This window comes from Ochotona princeps, chromosome 1, assembly GCF_030435755.1.
Source record: "Ochotona princeps isolate mOchPri1 chromosome 1, mOchPri1.hap1, whole genome shotgun sequence".
NCBI classification, from domain to species: Eukaryota; Metazoa; Chordata; class Mammalia; order Lagomorpha; family Ochotonidae; genus Ochotona; species Ochotona princeps.
Genome location: NC_080832.1, coordinates 162929773 through 162949718, shown reverse-complemented (window position 1 = coordinate 162949718; position 19946 = coordinate 162929773). Strand labels below are relative to the sequence as shown.

The following is a 19946-nucleotide window of genomic DNA, read 5'->3' as shown; positions in this document are numbered from 1 at the left end:
CAGCTTGCCTTTAGAGCCGTGGGAATATGCACTTGAAAAAGAAGTGACCAGTCCAGTGAGTAGCAGAACTGCCCATGCTAGGACTTTGCGTACTTCTCCTGGTGGTACTTGGTAACTTACACCGGCTTCACAGTATGCCAAGGGTTGCCATTATCTGAAAAAAAAAGGGGGGGGGGAATCTTTATGGGAAGCAATACCGTGCAGGGGGAGGTTATGACTTACCGGCTAATCAAGTTTCTTGACTTCAGCAAGTGTGCTGCTACCACTGTACCTCTCAAAAAGACAATTCCACTGTCTGTAGTTTAAGGCTGGCGATTAGGGCGTCTGTTACATATGTTTTGTCAATTCTTTTCCACCATCTGCTGTTTTAGGGGGGATTGGAATTAGGGGGGAGATTACACTGATGGACTTTTGACTTGATAGTAGGGCGTTAAACAGGAATTATGTTACATTTACGCACTGAGGTGAGGGTTAGATGCAGGAGGCCATGAAGTGAAGAGCCTGGCTCTCCTGCGTGTCTGAGGAATCTGAGCTCCTCCTGGTGCCTTGTCGCAGGCGTCCCTCGCCGCCGGCCAGACCCTCCGTCTCTGCACAACAAGGGCTAAGTGGGCAGTGACAAGGAACCATAGACTTGGGAGCATCTCACTGTTCAGACTTGTATAAGGCAAAAAAATTATAGTTTGCTTTGGATCTGAAAAAAAAAATCATGAACCATAACTGTTATTTGAGTGAGGCAAAATTTTAGGTTCATACATGTATTTCTACCTACATATATTCACAGTACACACATACCCCATATAAAACATACAACTGAATGTTTTCTGAAGATCTAAAGTGAAAATTAAAATAAATACATGTCAGCGTGGCAGAATTACTCACATTACATCCAGATGTGCAGAGAAAATGTGCTCTCTTTGTTTCTCTGAGTCCCTCCTCCTCCTCCTGACAGTTTTCCTGCTGGTAGAGGTGCGGCCCTTGGCTATGTCCCGTGCACTCATTTACTGCGAAGTGGCAACTTCACAGGCATGCTTGCAGCACCCTGGAGCGACAGACCCTGGCTGGGCACGGAGGACCCTAGGGGTCAGCATCTTCTGCCTCTCCAGGGAGACGAACAGCGGCCTCCTTAGGAGGAAGCCAGGCCTGAGTGTCGTCTGGTCTCCTGCAGGACCAGTCTGTTACATGGGACCCTCCTCCAAACAGATCAGGAAACAAATCACCTTCAGTCAGTCTGCAGAAATAATAAATAAGGAATTGGTCCCCTAGGACCTCCCAGTACTTGCATGATCGAATTCAGGAGATAAAATTACTAAAACACATAGAAATAAAGCAATAAATCACATAACAGTGAGCGAGCCACACTGATTTTAAAATGCCTGGACAGATCTGAAGATAGCATGGTTAGTGAGAGAAGCTGCAGACTCGGGTACAAACACTGCGTGTCCTCCCTTTGCTGTGGGAGCTAAAATTAAACAATCAGTAAAATCGGAAAAAAAAAAAAAGGAAGAGGAAGAAATGCCCTTGCCAAACCTATGGCTAAGAATGTTTTGTTGCTATACTTTTAATGATCTATGATTACATTAAAATTTACTGAATAGGATGAGATGGTCATTTTCCATTCAATTATTGACTATAGCTGTTGGCTACATTCCCCCAAACGAGGTTTTTTTGTTAAACTTCTCATTCACGGAAGTATTAAGTTTTTTATTGTGGTACAAATTTAAAATTTGTTATTTCAAAAATCTAAGAAAGCAAGAAGGCTCGGAGGGAAACAGAATGGAAGAGAATAGTAACCACAATCCATATGCAGTCTGTTGAAAACGAATTAACAAAAGCTTAAGAAAAAAGAAAGGCATTTGAGAATGTCAATATGCAAAAAAATTATTAAGATAATATTTAAGTGACTGAGATGTTAATTAAAATTGCTAGGGCACATCAGATGACTCTAAGGGACAGTACCAAGAACTGAGCAGAGAAAGGAAAACCATAAAAAAAGAAGTGAAGATTGGAAGGGAACCTGAGAAAGTGGGGCGGTCTGAGATGAGAGTGGAGTACAGAGGTGAAGCGCGGAGAGGAAGCTCCTGGGAAAGTTCAGGACAGATGTGGGAATGAAGCAGGAGGAAACCCCGGAGTTCTGAGGGGAATGCCGTGTCTCAGCACCAACAGGAGAAACACAGAACAAACCCAGAAATAACCGGCAGCCAGCCTGGCAGTGGCTTCCAGTGCAGCAAATACTGGAAGCCGTGAGGCAATGGAAAAGGCTATGTCAAAGATGCTATGGATGGTGCTGTCAGCAAAACGTTTTTTGCAAGTATGAACTAGGTAATTTCTTTGCATTAAAGGAATGTCCAAAGAATGCGTTTTAAGAAGGCAACCTAGGCCAGAAAGACCCAGGGAAGAATGATAAGAAATGAAATTGATAAACATTCACAACGCACAGAATAGCACAAGTCTAGTTCAACATTATGAGTGGATGTCTGAGTGTGTTCTCTCCGGAAGGAGATGCAGGGAGCTATTTAAGTTGACTTGAGACAAGCTTGCAAAGCTAAACCAGAGAGAAAATTTACTTTATTGCCTCTAAGTTCGCCTTGTAAAAGTTGAGACCCTATTTGACTACTGTGTTCATGAAAAATAAATTACCCTAATGCTGAAATTTAAGTAATCATTCTCTCTTATGTTTTGTCATACACCTTAAATATGCTAACTCACACTTCTAGGAGTAGGTTGGGCAGTAGCCCTGAGAAAAAAACATGGTAGAGCCCAGGTGAATATGACTTCCTTGGAAAAAGAATCCACAGAATTAAGTTAAGCACCTTCACCTGAAAACAAAAGTCGTGCTAGATTACCAAGGTGGGTTTAAGCCCAGTGACATGTGTCCTCATAGGAAACAGAGGGGTGACATCTCCTCCATGTAGAGCAGGACAAAGCCATGCTGAGCTGGAAGCACAGGCGGGGATAGAGCTGCATGCCAGGGACAGCAGCTCTCCTGGCCTGCGAGAGGTGATGGCACCATTTCCTCTAGAACTCACAGAGGGAGCCTGGCCCTGTTGGGTTTCAGACTTTCTAGAACCACAAAACAAGCATACTTTGGTCGCTTCAAGGCACCTGATTTGTGGTAGTTTGCTTTGGTAACCACAGAAAATTAATACAGTGCCTAAAGATTAATTTATACCAATGCAATCGACCCTCACATTGGAAATTTGAAAAGGTGGTTCAATGTCTGTTCTAATGTAATGCTGAAACTAGTTTTTCTGGGGCTGCTGTGTCATGGTTTGTCTTCCAGACAGCGCCCAGGGACACAGATGTGGCTGCTTTGACCTTGTTTCGGCAGAGGGCCAGCTCGGGTCCTCATACCCCCGTGGAGTACTCAGGATGTCTCCTGGCCACAACTGCAGAGTTGCCTGTGTGTGCTCTTCCCTTTCCTGTGTCCACAGAAGGGCCTGGCTCCCTGCTTTCTGCTGCTAGGGGAATTCACAAATTTGTTTTTCCAGAGGCTCCTGGGTTGAATCAGCTTCACTCCTGGATGATCTGTCTACACCCTAGCCCTACGACATCTTTCCCTTTCAGGTGGTTAGGCAGGCCTGCTGGCGTTGGCCCTGCAGTCACTGCTCACGTCGGCCCTGCAGTCACTGCTCACGTCCTGTGGGGTTCTCACTTCATTGGTTAGCGTGTCTTGATTCAGCTGCCCCATGTCTGTCCACAGCTAGAGGGACAGCTCTTCAGATACGGATACAGGTTTCTCCTCTTACCTACTTGTTCCGTAGGCTTTGGCCCAAGGAAGATGGATGGGAATGCCATCAGGTCACCTGTCCCAGCCTCCTAATGTTCTCGATTAATCCAGATGGGTCCTTTTGGGAACCTGTCCTGCTTGAGAATCCCAGGCTGTGTGCCTGCCCATCAACACCCACAGGGCAACACCTGTGCAAGGAATTTGGGCTGTGACCCTCTTTTGATATGCTAAAACTGCCTAGGAGATTATTTTACTCTCTGAAGCTTTACTGTTTTGAATTTCCTGTGTAGCTCTTCTAGCCTTTCCCCATTCCTGGGCTTCCCATGGAGAAGGGCATGTGAAGAGTAACACCAAGCAAAGGCCAAACTTATTATTTTTAAAGATCTACCATGTTAAAAAAATATCCAACAGGAGAAGTATGTATGATGAATAGAAGTGCATTACATCGACACAGCATCCTGAAGCCTTTGAAATGTAACACTCATTTTGAGCCTGAGAGGCTATTATGATCTCATTTCACAGATACAACTGAGAGCCTCGGTCACCTCCTTCACATAATATAGCTGATAATAGTAATGAAATGTTCAGTAACTAACATGCCTGGTAGTCCCTGTGGTCTGCCTCGAACGCCCCTTTAGCTCTGTTTGGATGTTGAAGGCGACCTTCCCCTTGCCCACCCACGATGAAAACTCCGGAGTTGTTTTTTTGGTTTTTTGGTTGTTTGTTTTAAAATCTATTTATTTTTATTGGAAAGACAGAAAGCTCTTCCACCTGCTGATTTCCTGCCCCAAAATGGCCACAGTGGCCACCGTTGAGCCGATTCAGAGCCAGGAGCCAGGAGCTTCTTCCTGGTTTCCAGTGAAAGTGCAGGATCCCAAGGCTTTAGACTATCCTCCACTGTTTTCCCAGGCCATAAGCAGGAATCTGGATGGGAAGTGGAGCAGCTGGGACATGAACTGGCGCTCCATGGGGTTCTAGATCTTGCGAGGTAAGGATGTAACTAATGAGCCATCGTGCCATGGCTTGGAGTTGTCTTTGCACAGCAGGATTGCCTCCCTTGTTTCTCAGAGAGCCAGCTTAGGATTTAAAGACGTGGTAATGACAGTGACATTTCATCCAGCATTTATTGATGTTTCTAATGTGACTGTTTTCCATGCCTGCTGGATTGCCTTGAACAGAAGTTCTTTTCATTCTAATGGTACTAGCAAAGCTCACACGATATCCATTTAGAACTCATGTTTAGACTGGAAACATAACTAAATTATCTCATGAATTTACATTTATTTGGGCACGTTCTGTTTGCAGGTTCATCAGTTGACACTGAGGAGTGAGCTGAAGTGATTTGAGAAGTGTGGACTGCTGTTCTGTGTGTGAGCCCTCTTGCCTGCTCTTGGCAGTGTCTGTTCATTTAGATCACTTCTCAATCTCGCCCTGTCAAGATTCAAGAACTAAGCAACATAGCCCTAACAGAATTAAGAGACAAAAAATTCTATTTCCTAGTTTTTCTGGTTTAAACCCAGACAGGGAAATGAGGGTCTTCTGTACATTATTGCAGTGATTTGTTTTCTGTAGCATCACTTTGCTTATGTTAGTATGTCCTGTGACGTGGCATGGCAGATTCAGCTAGTTTGCAAGGGAAACTGTTTCGGTGTCTTGTGCAAGATAAAGCAGATGGGAGATAACAGATCTAGCCTTCCTTCAGTGCACCAGACTCTTTCAGACCTTTTGCTAACAAAGTTCTCGGAGTTTAAGACTGTGAGATAGCATGTATTTAGGGGCCAGCGTTGTGGTGTATGCGTTGAACTTGACACATGCAGTGCCGACATCCCATATGGGCGTATTGAGTCCTGAATGCTCCATTTCCAGTGTAGCTCTCTGCTAATGTGCCTGAGAAAGCAGCAGCAGATGACACAAGTCCATGGGCGACTCGTATGAGGTTGCTGGCTCTTGACTTCAGCCTGGCCCAGCCCTGGCTGTTGTGGCCATGGGAGTGAACCAGCAGATGGAATCTCTGTCTTTCTGTCTCTCTCTGGAACTCTGCCTTCCAAAAAAATAAGTCTTGAAAGAAGAAAGCACATATGAGTTTAAAACAATTATTGCGGTTCTGTAGTCCACAAGCACTGAAATCTCCTCTTGTGAGGAGAGCTACCCCCTGTATGGCCCTGCACGCTGGTGGGAGCAGCCCGAGGCGGGCGAGCAGGTGAGCTGTGAGGGGTAGGCAGATGGAGGCTTAGGCACTTGGTACCTGAGCATTTGGGTGTTATCTCAGCTCTCACATTGTGCTTTTATATAACTCTGTCCTTGAAGGTAAGGAATAAAAATAAGGAGAAGGAATTCAGTAAGCAACAAAACCTAAGGTTTTTTTTTTCTAAAAGTGAACTACTAGGACCTGGTGTGATAGCATAATGGTTAAGGTCCTGGCCTTGAACGCGCCAGGATCCCATATGGGCGCCGTTTCTAATCCTGGCAGCTCCACTTCCCATCTAGCTCCCTGCTTGTGGCCTGGGAAGGCAGTTGAGGATGGCCCAAAGCCTTGGGACCCTGCACCCACGTGGGAGACCCAGAAAGAAGCTCCTGGCTCCTGGTTTCAGATGGGCGCAATACCGGCCATTGCGGTCACTTGGGGAGTGAATTATCAGAAGGAAGATCTTCTTCTCTGTCTCTCCTCCTCTCTGTACATCTGCCTTTCCAATAAAATAAATAAATCTTTAAAAAAAATGAGTAACATATAGTTGCAAAAATGTTTAAAATTAACCCCAAAATCGAAATGAAGTAAATAAGCTAGGAGAAAATGTGACAAAACAGATGCATATATTTTTGTAAGAACTGTCAGACACTGTTGAGGAAAGTGTCAACAGAAATTTAGGAAGACCTAAATAAATGGAGAGATATCCCGCGTTCATGGCTGAGAAGATTTAATGCTTGAGGAATAAAAATAGACTCCACATGAATCTTAGAAATTCAAAATGATTCCCATTAAAATTCCATTTGGTGTTTTTGCAAAAATCAGGAAGCTCATGGTAATTATGGACGTCCAAGGGTTAGAGAATAGCTGGACCAAGGTTTTTAAAAAAAAGTTGAAAAACGCATACTTTGTGATTTTTAAGTTTGCCGTAAAGCTTTAGTGATGGAGGTAATGTGGTACAGGCATGAAAGACACACAGGTTGATCCATAAGGTACCTGAGGCCGAGGTGATGGGTGCGCCATGTCAGGGTGCCGGGCCCTGCGCCCTCCGCTGAGCTCCTGGCTCACACCCCAGCAGGCAGCAGGTGACAGCCTACGAACTTGGGTTTCTTCCACATGTAGGGAGACGTAGTTTGAGTTGCAGGCTCCTAGTGTCAGCCTGCTCCTGTCCCGGCTGGCGCTGCTGTTTAGCCAGCATGCTAGCAGATAGAAGATCTCTCCCTGCCTCTTTGCTTTTCAAATGAAATGAAAATAATTTTCAGTGGGTGCAGGACTTAAAGTCTTAAGAAGTCCTTATGTTTGTGTTTTATTTGACTTAGGTAGCAAGACAGCTCAGTGGAGAGAGCAGCACTCTCAGCGAGTGCCAGACAGCTGCACATCCACGTGCAAATGAACTTGGATTCTTTCATCACACTGTAAACAAAGTTTAACTTACAGAGGATCAAAGATCCACTAGTAGGAATACAACTCAACATTCTTTAAAATATGTATATATATATATATAGGAACAAGGTCTTTATGATGTTGGGCTGCACAAACTATTTTTAATACAGCGCCCAGACTGCATACTGTAACAGCAAAGACAGACAAACTGGACTTCAACAAAATTAGACCTTTTGTGCCTCAAAAGAAATTGTGAACAAATGAAAAAGTTTCAGAATGAGAGAAAATACTTGTAAATTATGTTTGACAAGAGACTTGGATGCAGAGTATGTGAAGAACTCTGTTCCAAATCCGTAATAAGGGCAAATAACCCAGTTAGAAAATGGGCAAGGGATCAGATAGGTGCTTCTCCGTAGAGGGCTCTCTAACACGTGAAATCATAGATGCTTGATGCTGTTGGTTGTCCCGTGAGATTCCAGTCGGTATCCACCAGGACAGCTGAGGTCAAAAGGGTATAACCAGAGTAGGGGAGGATGAGAAGGGCCGGAAACCCCATGTCACTGCTAGTGAGAGTATGAAGTGGCATATATCCCTTGGAAAAGACTCAGCAGATCTTCCATAGGTTAAGCAGTTACCATGTGACCCATTGCGTTCACCACTAGCCATGTACCCAAAAGAACGTAAAACGTAAGTCTGTGTGAACACTTGTGTGCCAATGTTTGTAGTAGCATTTCCCCAAAGTAGTCCAGAGGAAAAGAGCCATGCATCTTTGGGACCAGTGTGATGGCTCCACAGGCTAATCTTCCACCTGCAGGTGCCAGCATCTCAAATGTGGATTTGTTCGAGTCCTGAATGCTGCACTTCCCATCTAGCTCCCTGCTTGTGGCCTGGGAAAGTAGCAGAGGATGGCCCACACCCTTTGGCTCCTGCACTCATGTGGGAGACCTGAATGAAGCTCCTGGATCCTGGCTTCAGATCAGCTCAGTTCCAGCCATTGCAGCCCTTCAGGGAGTGAACTAGCAGATGGAAGAGCTCTCTGTCTCTCCTTCTTTCTGTAAATCTGCCTTTCAAATAAAAATAAATAAATTTAAGAAAAAAAAGACCTACACATTTGTCTGCTGAGGAAGGGATAAGTCAGTGTGGTCTGTGTGTACAATGGAATATTGTTTCATCATCCAGAGGAATAGTGTCTGCTTTATTCAATGAAGTGGATAGACCTTGAAATGTTACGCAAAGGGAAAGAGGTCAGTCATTGACGACCAAGATACGATGTGATTGTGTTTATACAAAGTGTCCAGCAGAGCAACAGGAAATTTATTAATACTGCCTGGGTTTGGGTCACAGGGTTTCTTTTGGAGGTGATAAAAGTATTCTGAAATTCGTTATGGATGATGATGATGGAATTCTTAATTGACTGCACAGCCTCAAAGTGTAGACTAAATTGGTGACATGTATTAGATGCAAGTTATGTCTCAAGAAGGCTGTTCCAAATAATAACCTGTAAAATCCGAGATTGTATGAACCAGAAATTGGAATGAATTTTGGCTGATTATCTGAGGGAACTTTTGAATCCAAACAAGATCCAAATGTCACTCTGCATCTTGGTGTTGTAAGAACTGGGGCCTTGTGATTGCACTTGGAATCCATTTTTGGAATCACCAGATTACATAGCTTTTTCATATAAAAATATAGATACCACTAGTTCTTAGGGTTGCTCTGGAAAGTCACTGAGTTACTGCATGAAGAGCCTCGTACAGTGCTGGTTACCAGCACTGTCCAGGATTGGAGGAAGGTTAGAAGATATACCCTCCTTGTCCTTTCGTGTGCTCCTGCTTGCAGCGCCCTCACAGCCCAGTGCAGGCCTCCCAGCCCTCAAGGAGAGACCCAGTGTTCCTGTGGTGAGCACCTCTGGGATGCTAGCCCCAACTGTGCCCCTCTTTGCAAACCTGTCATTTTACTTCTACTCAGGACGTGTTCACTTGCCTCCTGTCCCCTCTATGGGCCACTTCAACCACCTAGGGGGTGTTTAACTCACAGATCCCCAGTGTCCAGCTTAGTGCTTGCTGTTGCTAAGTGTTTGGTTATCACTGTTTCCATTTGTTCCTAACTGAAAATCTGAACTATTTGGTGTTGGATATACTTGGGAACTGTACCAGAGTCCTATGACTGAAATAAAGATATACATCAAGAATCCTAAATTTAGTTGCAAATTTGAATTTGTCATGAGTTTATAGAAAATAGAAAGTTTGAAACTAAGTCTCTTATAGATTCAGAGAAATTTTTCCTGATAACAGTGTCTTTATTTTGGGAAGGCTCTGTTTTGAACCTCTATGTGGAAAGTGGAAACTCTGTATTTCTTCACCCTATGAATTGCTAAGGGAAATTGAACATTGGATTCCCAAGGCATGCTCTAATGATAGGGCATTGAGGGAAATGTGTATACCAAGTGTATGATGTCAACGAGTCTATTTCAACTTGTAGTAGGCCATATTCTTGCCAGAGCTTAGAGAGCCAACGTGGAGATGGTCTGCTTCTTGTAGCATGGTTGCTGCTGGGGCCGACAGCTCGCCTTGTAGTATTTGCCTCTTTGCCTTATCTGCAGAAGTACCAAAACAGTTATTGGCTTGTGATAAATGGCCACATCCATGTCCCGAGACAGCAGGGAGGCATTGCTGACTGTTCTACGTGTGCGTTACTGTCTTGAAAACTTGCCTTCAGGTGTTCTCTGAGAACCTTGCATGGTTACAGGGCTTAGCCAGAATTCTCTCAGAAGCATCTTTAAAATGTATCATCATCTTTTGGAAGTACACGTGGGGTGACTTGTGCCACAGCAGGTTAACTACCTGTTTTAACTACTGTATTGGCTTGCCACGTGAAGTCCTGGTTACTCCACTTGTGGTCCACCCTGCTGTTAATGCACCTATGATGGCAGCAGGTGTCCCAGGTTGTTCCTGCCACCCACCTGGGAGACTTGGGTGGAGCTCCTGGCTCCTGGGCTTTGCTTTGGCCAGCCCCGGCTGTTGCTGCCATTGTGAAGCGAACCAATGACTAGAATCAATGTTTCTCTCCTCCTCTTTTGTCCCTCCCTCCCTCCCTTCCACCCTGTTTGCTTTTATACCTCAATCTCTTCCTGCCTCTCTTTCTCTCTGCCTTTCAAATAAATAAAACAGTAAATCTTCTTTAAAGAAAAAAAGTAGAAAGGTTATGTCACTATACATGAGAGACACTGAAACAATTCCAGAACTGTCTTCAGCCTTTCGTGTAATGATTGCAAAATATTTAGGCAACATTCAAGAGCCCCTTTCTATAGACAGCACTGAAAAGCAGATGGAAGGCTTCACTGCGGTGAGCACAGTACGCGGCACCTTCTGACTTGGACCCAGGTCCCATTTTGTCTCTGGGTGGCTGTGCAGATTTCTAAGCGAGAAGGATCGCTTGTTTTGCCAAGGGCAAGGCGGCCAAATACATTTCTTTTGGTTTCCTTTAACTAGTTAAGCCCTGTGAAGTAAGTTAGTTTCCTCTCCTCTCCCCACAGACCCAAAATAGCTTTATTAACAGGAATGTATGATGTTTGTCTTCCTAAAAAAAAAAAAAAAATCAGGGTGGTCTTAGATGTCTGTCTTCCCTTCTGGCATTTCCTTTTATACAACCCTTCTGAATTTTCTGTTTAAAAACTGGCATTCCAATAGCTTTTCTTTGGCCTAATGCCTGACTTGAATATTGAAGGAGCAAATTAGGAATGTTAAGACGTCCCCCAAAGAAAAATGTTTGTTATGAAAGCAGAGCTGATGTGACACTTAGAATTAGGACTTCTTAACTTGTCTAAATGACAGTTAATGATCTTTTCTGCTTTCCTTTCCTTTTATTATTTTAAAGGGGATTGCAAGGACTGAAAGAATTGCCCAGAGGCGAAGATTGGGTTTGGTTCACCAAACTGTGAAATGTCAAATGTACTCTCCTGATAATACATCTTTTGTCTCTTTTTAGGAGCTAATTTTGTTACTCGAAAAATTAGCCGGTCAGTAGCTAAAATTTACCTTGGACAACTGGAATCTTTCAGTTTGGGAAACCTGGATGCCAAACGAGATTGGGGCCACGCCAAGGACTACGTGGAGGTAGGAACTGAGTGACAAGGTTTTAGTAGTCTTCTGTCCGTTGAAATCTGGCCAGCGTAGAGGTGGTGGCTCCTAAGCTTTTGCTGATACGGGTATGTTTGAGCTCGTCCTGTCCTTTCACCCTAAGTCACGTTCATTCAGGAGCGCACACAGCTGCTCTGGTTCTTACTTGAGCGTGGATGCCTTTGGCAAGTGTTCCGTTCCTTGCTTAAGACATCAGTGTTGACCAGCGCTTTGGGCGGTAGGTGCCAGTTAAATGAACAGATGTTTCGTTCATGCTGTTTGCTTTTGGGAGCTTCTTACCCACCCAGTCCCCTCCTGATGTACCTTCTCCCCCCACCCCACCCCATGCTCACATCACCAACTGTGGTGAATCTTGGTTATGAGGCACTCATTCTCAGATCTTTAAGAAATGCCATCTGTGCATTTCCACTTGTACAACTGAAGACCTTCAGACTGGCATTATCATGTTACATTCTATAGGAGGTAATGTTCCTGGGAGACTCTGGGCTTCTGCTAGCAATCTGGTTTATGACTCTCTGTACTCCTTACAGTAACCCGGCACACTCCTGGCTAATGATGTTAGTAGCAGTGCCGTGGGAAACAATGGCTGTAGCGGACAGGAAGCCCAGAGTTTGATTCTCATGGTTCCTGTACAGGTTCAGTTTGGGTAGGTCCTGGGTTACTGTGCGTGTCATATCACTGTGCTTGTTCTAATGTTGTCCTGTTTCGGATGCTTTCAAAGCTCCCCGTATGTTTTTTGGTCCTCTGAGAAGGGACATGATGGTGACAGTGTCTGTTACCTTGGGCTTGGCTGTCCTAGTTCAGGAAATCACAGACCACTTGTGCTCATGAAATGGTTTCTCTCCTGAATTTGTGCTCTCTGGGAAGTCAGATTCAGCTGCCTTGTTCACTGATGAAGCTCAGAAAGAAAATTGAACACTTACAAAAGAGTGAACGAGTGGGTCACTTGCTAAGGCAGAGAGAGGTGAGGTTCCGTGATGTCTGTTTTTTTTGCTTGTAACAATCAAAACTGTGTGTACTTAGTGCCTAACATGGATAATGTTGTGAACATTGTATCACTTCTGTGTTGAAATTTGGGGTGAAGTCATATTTAAATCTTTTCAATATGCTTTTTAAGTTAAATTATGGAAAAACATTTTACAACATTTACATTTAAATATATTTTGGGAATGTTACGTTTAAAATATATATATTATTATATTTTATTATTATGTTATATGTTATATATTAATCATATTATTTAATATATATTATTTGTTTAATATATATTTAATATATAGTATTTATTTATAAATAATTATATTATTTATATGTATATTTATTTTATATATAGATTCCATACTTTTAGCAATTATAAGAAAGTGGAAAAAAAGAAACTGCTGACAGAAGCAAGCATGTTTTGTATTGTGTAAATAACTTTAAATCTTTTTTTTTTTAAAGATTTATTTATTTTATTACAAAGCCAGATATACAGAGAGGAGGAGAGACAGAGAGGAAGATCTTCCATCCGATGATTCACTCCCCAAGTGAGCCGCAATGGGTAGATGTGCGCGGATCCAATGCCAGGAACCAGGAACCTCTTCCGGGTCTCCCACGCGGGTGCAGTGTCCCAATGCATTGGGCCATCCTTGACTGCTTTCCCAGGCCACAAGCAGGGAGCTGGATGGGAAGTGGAGCTGCCGGGATTAGAACCAGCGCCCATATGGGATCCCGGGGCTTTCAAGGCGAGGACTTTAGCCACTAGGCCACTGTGGCGGGCCCAATCTTCTTAAATCTTAAAGTGTGAAACCAATTATTTAAGAAGCAGCACCTTGGGCTCGGCAGCGTGGCCTAGTGGCTAAGGTCCTTGCCTTGATCCCATATGGCCGCTGGTTCTAATCCCGGCAGCTCCACTTCCTCTCTATCTCTCCTCCTCTCAGTATATCTGACTTTGTAATAAAAATAAAATAAATCTTTAAAAAAAAAAAAAAGAAGCAGCACCTTATTTCTTCAGTCATATTCTCTTAGTGTAGGATCTTCATGCTACATGTATATGCTTGGAGCTATGCAGCAAACTATCTGGTATCTTTCTCTATTAAAACTCATCTTCAAATAGACTCAATTTCAGGCTACCTTGTTTTATTGATGCATTTGTACTTGGGCAATAAAGAAGCTTTTGTTGGAGCTCAGAAACCAGATAGATTCTGTGAGAGAAATATATCCTAGTGTTGTGTGTGCTTGCTTCTGAATTTGATAATTTTCTTCTTTATCCTTTCTGGACTTTTTTATGATATTTGAAACCAGCACATGTTCACTTTGCACTGGGGTGTGGGGTAGGAATGACACTTAAAAATAAATTCAAACATCCAACCCAAAGGAATGGCACTGCGAAATAAGCACATAAGCAGTGAGACAGGCTTTTGTGAGCCCGTGGATCTGGAAGAAGGGCCCTGCTGGCATCGCCCTCCCCAGACGCCAGGCTGGCCCTGCTGCGGGTACCGCCCAGATCTTGGCACACAGGGCCTGTATTTGTATTCATATGAAAGGAAAATATTTTGGCTCAAGCATTTCAAAAGGTTGTCCCAAATGAAATCATTTTCCCAATTGCTTGACAAGAGGATGTCAGTACAGTATGCCCAGGAGCCAAAATACCACACAAGAGTGGGCCACTCTGGCCTTTTCACAGAAGTGTGGGATTGTCGGGCTCTGTGGGGAAGGAGCCACACAAATACACACACACACACACACACACACGAAGTGAACTCATTCTCCTTGATGTCTACACTTGATTTGTCCTGCGATACCAGTGGCTTTGTGGGTTCAGGATTCTCCTGGGGTTCTAATGGCAACATATATTATTGATTGATGTAAGAAATATTTTATAGTTCTCATTTATGTGTTCTGAAAGAAATCTGAAATTCTTGCTTTTTGAAAAGGTACCATTATGAAGTGAAAAGTCATGACTTTGCTGCTCTCCATTTGAAAGAGCATTGCCATTCCCTGCAGTTCTATCAAGTGAGATTCCTTCAGGGTTATAATTTATAGTAGCCTTTTGCCAAAATTAAATCAACAGTCATGAAAATGGAAAAAAGAGAAACTTTGTCTAAAAGATGTGTACATCATGATCCCGTAATCAGCTTCACAGTGCAGTGTTGGCAAGTGTAGCTGAACCAACTCATAATCATGTCTCAGTTATGAAATGTGATTGTGAAATCCCTCTCCTTTATACCCTAAAACACTGATATATCTTTTTTGTAAGATTTATCTCTTTTCATTGGAAAGTGAGAATTGCCAAGAGAAGGAGCAACAGAAAGGTCTTTCATCTGCTAGCTCACTCCCCAAGTGCCCACAATGGCCAGAGCTGAGGCAAACCGGAGCCAGGAGCCAGGAGCTTCTTCTGGGTCTCCTACAAGGGTGCAGGGTCCCAAGGCTTTGGGCCATTTTCTATTGCCTTCCCAGGCAACAAGCAGGGAGCTGGAAGTGAAGTGGAGCATCCAGGATACGAACTGGCCCCCGTATGGGATCCTGGGAGTGCAAGGCAAGAACGTTAGCTACGAGGCTACTGCGCCAAGCCCCATTGATATATCTTTTTATTAAATAAATGACTTGTACTTCTTTTACTTGTAGGTGAGTTCCCCTGGGGAAGAATAGCAGACCCTTATGCCTCGTGCTGGGAGACATAGGGAGCCCTGGGATTGCTCGTCAGCCTTTGTCACATTGTCCTATCTCAGTTGACCCATCTGTCAGAAGGACAGAACAGCTTGTAAGCAATCAGAAGTAATGTACTCTCCGTGTAGGATTAGAGGGTGCCTGTACCTTGTAAACAGCTTTCAGCAGACTACACAAGGTCATTTCCTGTTGCTGATTGCAGTTCATTAACCTGTAGTTTTGTCCTCCAGATCCAAATGATTTAAAATGTAAACAGGTAAGAGGTATTTTAACCTGAAACGAAGAAAATATATAATAGCTATATATTCAGTTATATTGTATTTCAGAATCAATAAGTCATAGGTAGTTTCCACTGTTGTGTTAAACATGGAAGTATTGAACAAATTTTACCCTGAACTGCTGCCCGTATATCCAGCACCGGCTTCTGCAGCTAACATCTAAAAGTGCTGTTGCAAGTTAAAGAAAAATGAATTTCTGCATATGTCATTACCCTTGTATAATGACTCACAGTTGTTAATATTTAATTTATGGAAACACAAGGTAGCAAAAATTTCAATTTCTTATTGTTTGAATTTAGAAAGTAATTCAAACTTGTAAAATAGTTTTACCTAAGTGCTTTTTAAATTTGGTGATGTAAAGAGAGCAGATATGTATTTCAAAGATATAATTCTAGGAAAAGAGATGTACTTCTCTTGCTTCTTTAGTTTCTGCTTTTTTTCTTTAATTTTTGTCTCTAATTTTAAAAAATTTTTGCAATAACATTAAAAATTTCCTTTGTAATCATAGGCTTAATGCACCACTAATGATAATGCTCAACAAATAGAAAGACCACTACTCCACAGGAATATAGGCAAGCACTATAAAATATAAAAATCACAGGATGTCTGTTTTATTATTATATATCTTTTTAGGCAATATTCCAAGTTTCTTTTTAAAAAGTTGTATTTTTAATTTTTATTTGAAAGTTATACTTAAAGAGAGAACAATAGACAGAGAAAGAAAAATCTGTAATCTGTTGCTCTATTCCCCAAATGGCCATAGCAGCCAGAGCTGAGCTGATCCAAAGCCAGGAACCAGGAGCTGCTTCTGGGTGTTGCACATGGGCGCAGGGACCCAAGGACTAGGGCCATCCTCCGCTGCTTTCCCAGATCATAAACAGGGACCTGGGATGTAAGTGGAACAACTGGAATTTGAATTGGTGCCCACATGGGATGCTGGCACCATAGGTGGAAGCTTAAACCCCTATTGCACAGTGCTGGCCCCTACATTTGATTTTTGTATCTTTTATCAACCATAATATATCAGAGGAAACATAATTTGTCTTTTGGGGACTGCATTATTTCGCTGAACATCATGTTCTCTATATCCACTTTATTACAAAAGACAGAAATTTCATTCTTTTTATGGCTAAGTAGCATTTCATTGTGTATATGTACCTTTTTTTTTTTATCTAGTTAGTGGATGGGAATCTGGATTGATTTTCTACTTTAGTTACTGTGCTTTGAGATGATAAGTATATGAGAGTACAAATACTCTTTTGTGTGTTGATTTCTTTTCCTTTGGGTAAATTCCTAGGAGTGGGATGGTTGGGTCTCGTGGTTGATCTGTTTGCCTGTTTGTGGGGACTGCTTTTCCATAGTGATTGTTCCCCTCACAACCTGTCTTTCTACCCACATCCTTCCATCAGCACTGTAACTGCTGCTGCTCCTGAGAACACACTTGGGGCATACATCACACATTCAGGCCAACTTGAGCAGTCCTCTTCCGTCACTGCTGGCCAAGCACACCGAAGAAAGAGGCACCACCTTCTCACACGCCATTTTGAGCTTGGTGTATTTTCACTTCAAACACCTGCTATCACTGGCAATCCTATAAACTTTTTCTAAAGTTGAATAAGACTGAAAAAATGCAGATCAAGCATATTTCTTAATCAGAGGACTGATTTCCCACAGTTTGTGATGAACTTATCATGTATGAATGATCACCAGGATTGATGGGAGATTTCCCAAACTTATTTGGCTTTGGAATCCTTTGGATGAAAAGAGCTAGTATCAAGTTGTATAGGGTCAGGAAAAGATGGCTGCATGCTCGAACACAACTTCTGTTAACATCTGGGCTAACAAGGTACCGCTGTGATCCCAAAATAGGGAACATGTCTGGAAGATCATGATGGCTAGAAGACGCTGAGAGCTGGGCTCATTGCTAAGGGCTGCATCACATTGCATCTTTTAATTTAAGATTTATTTTTATTGCATAATCAGATATACAGAGAGGAGGAGAGACAGAGAGGAAGATCTTCTGTCCGATGATTCACTCTCCAAGTGAGCACAATGGCCGGTGCTGTGCCCATTTGAAGCTAGGAGCCAGGAACTTCCTCCAGGTCTCCCACGTGGGTGCAGGATCCCAAGGCTTTGGGCCGTCCTCGACTGCTTTCCCAGGCCACAAGCAGGGAGCTAGATGGGAAGCGGGGCTGCCGGGATTAGAACTGGTGCCCACATGGGATCCCTTTGCGTGCAAGGTGAGGACTTCGGCTGTTAGGCCACGCTGCCGGGCCCATCAGATGCATCTGTAAGCTTTTACCACTCTTACAAAAGTCCTTGCTTTAGGGACACACAGGTAATCAAGAGGCCTATGTCCCTGCTCTTTGGAGGACTCAACACAAGCCATTCCTAACGTGGTAGAAGGTTTTCCTGCCCAGGCCTGAACCCCCCCCCCCCCAGTACTCCTGGAGGTTTCTTCTGGTCCACTGCCCAGGTTGGGCTGTCCCAGTGTAATGAGCAGGCTTTGATGTTCATTGGAATTTCACATGTTATTTTCCCCAACCATTTTGGGCAGAGATTACCAGTCAAGCAACAGTAATGCTATTATTATCAATCAGACCAATCACTGAATGGTAGGCACTTTTCCTATGCCAGAAACTTTTCTGAGGACTTTATCTACAGGATCATGTCATAGACACAACAGTCTTGAGAGGTTAGTAAGACATGGCACGAAGGACAGGGCAAGGGGCTTTCGGTGATGATGTATTCAAATCCATGTATGTTCTCGTGTACAAAGGAGCAGCATCTTTTTGTGTTTCACTTATTTGGATTTTAATGGTGCCCAAATACCTTGTTTAGTAAGTTTTCCCCTACCCCAAAGAAACGGTGAGGCTGTGTTTTATGTCATAAAATGACCTCGGGTCAGCCAGAGGAGACCTCTGTTGAGAGCCCCTCTCTTACCAGCATCATGCTTGTCTGCATGGGAAGAGTTCTTGAAATTGCTCCAGGATCCCCCAGAGATATTTACAAGGAGAACTTGTTCTAAAAGAATCCCTGTCAACTGACAGGGAAATAAGATCACTAACAGGCCGGAGGAGGGCACCTCATCCTAAATCCTGACTTGGAAGCCTAGGCTTTTCTTGGGAAGAGGACATAGCAGTGGCCTGCTCAATCAGCCCCCGTGCAGTAGTCCCCAATGGCTTAATTGTGGCTTTTTGCATTGACTAGTGAAGCAGTGACTATTATTTTTAATTGGAGGGAGAAATCTCCTAGTCTTCTGAGGGTTATTTAATATGGTATTGGCCAAATACTCCCCAGTAGTCCTTTCTGTAACTGTGCTTAAAGAATGCGGTGGATTCTGGAGAGTCAGCAAACCAAGCGTCTCAGCAAGGCAACGTGAGGCCCTAAATCACCGAAGGAAAAGGGATGGGACATAACTGCCATACATGTAGGGAAAAAGACAAAGGGTTGTACGAATTTCCTACATCTTTGGAACCTTGTATCTTTAGACTGGGAGACCTACCCCTGCTGTAAGAGTGAAGGAAAACTCAAATTCCCTGAGCTGGCTATAGAGAACAGTTCACATTCGTCCCCTGTCTCCATGGGGAGTTGGTTCCAGAGTCCTGTCTCTCACAGATTCCAAAACTCACGGATGCTGAAATCTCTTCTATTCAGTGGCCCATTATTTGCATGGAACCTCTACTATCTGCCTGTCTTGTCGGATCATCTCCATGTACCTGTTGTTACTTGATGTTTTTGTAAGGAATAAGGACAAGAAAGAAAGTCTCTACGTGTTTGCTAGCAGCACAGTTTCTCTCCCGATTCCTTTCTGCATCCTGTGGATGCAGAACTGTGGATAAAGGGCCAGCTGAGTCACAGATTCAAGTGGGCACATTTCCTCTTCTTGCCTGTGCTGCCCGCTGTGTTTGTGCTTCGTATCACTTGTAGGAAATTTTGAACTTTTCAGTGTACTGTTGAAAATAAACCAAGGAAAAGACAGAAATCCGCAGCTGGCTGTTTCATCTAGCCGGGTCTTTGAATGGCTGAGTGTCTATGCAGTTATTGTCCTGATGAAACTCACCCAAGTTCTCCAAACTTCTGGAATGAAGTATTTATTGTCGTTCATCCACAGATGATTTAGGAAATAAGGGACATTTTTAGTTTGATTTTAAACAAAATCTGGCACGGGAGAAGAAAAACATTTCTTGCCAAACCTGTGTGTGTTTGTGTGTGTATGGGAGCATGTACAGAGAGGTTGAAAATGCATATGAAATGGAGTTGCCTGTCTTGTAGGCATACAGCCCATGGACCTGCATTATGAAATTGTGTAAATGCCATTTAGTTCTAATAGGTAGCAATTAACCACATTAAAATAGAAGCTTCTGCTCCACCCGTCAGCCACTCCCGCTTAGGCCTGGTGTCGTCATAGCATTGTGGTTCACGAAGGGATCCTTCTACCTAACAGAGGAATAGACAACTCGGAAAAACATGGTTGAGATGATTCTTTCCCTGCTCAGCTTCTTACTGAGCTGGCTTCTTGCTTCCCTGAATTCCAGAGACCCCTTAGGTTTTCTCCTTCCTGCCAGTTGGCCTGCCCCCTTGGG

The 19946-nt window shown here is 43.4% G+C and overlaps 1 protein-coding gene across 2 annotated transcripts in view; it reads left to right on the top strand.

Moving 5' to 3' along the window:
* GMDS (GDP-mannose 4,6-dehydratase) overlaps positions 1-19946 on the top strand; it is a 560326-nt gene that overhangs the window by 269158 nt on the left and 271222 nt on the right. For both annotated transcript variants that reach the window (XM_004596493.2, XM_058668314.1), the window contains exon 7: positions 11283-11410. In XM_004596493.2, the coding sequence (XP_004596550.1) occupies positions 11283-11410 (128 nt within the window). The remainder of the gene's footprint in view (positions 1-11282; positions 11411-19946) is intronic.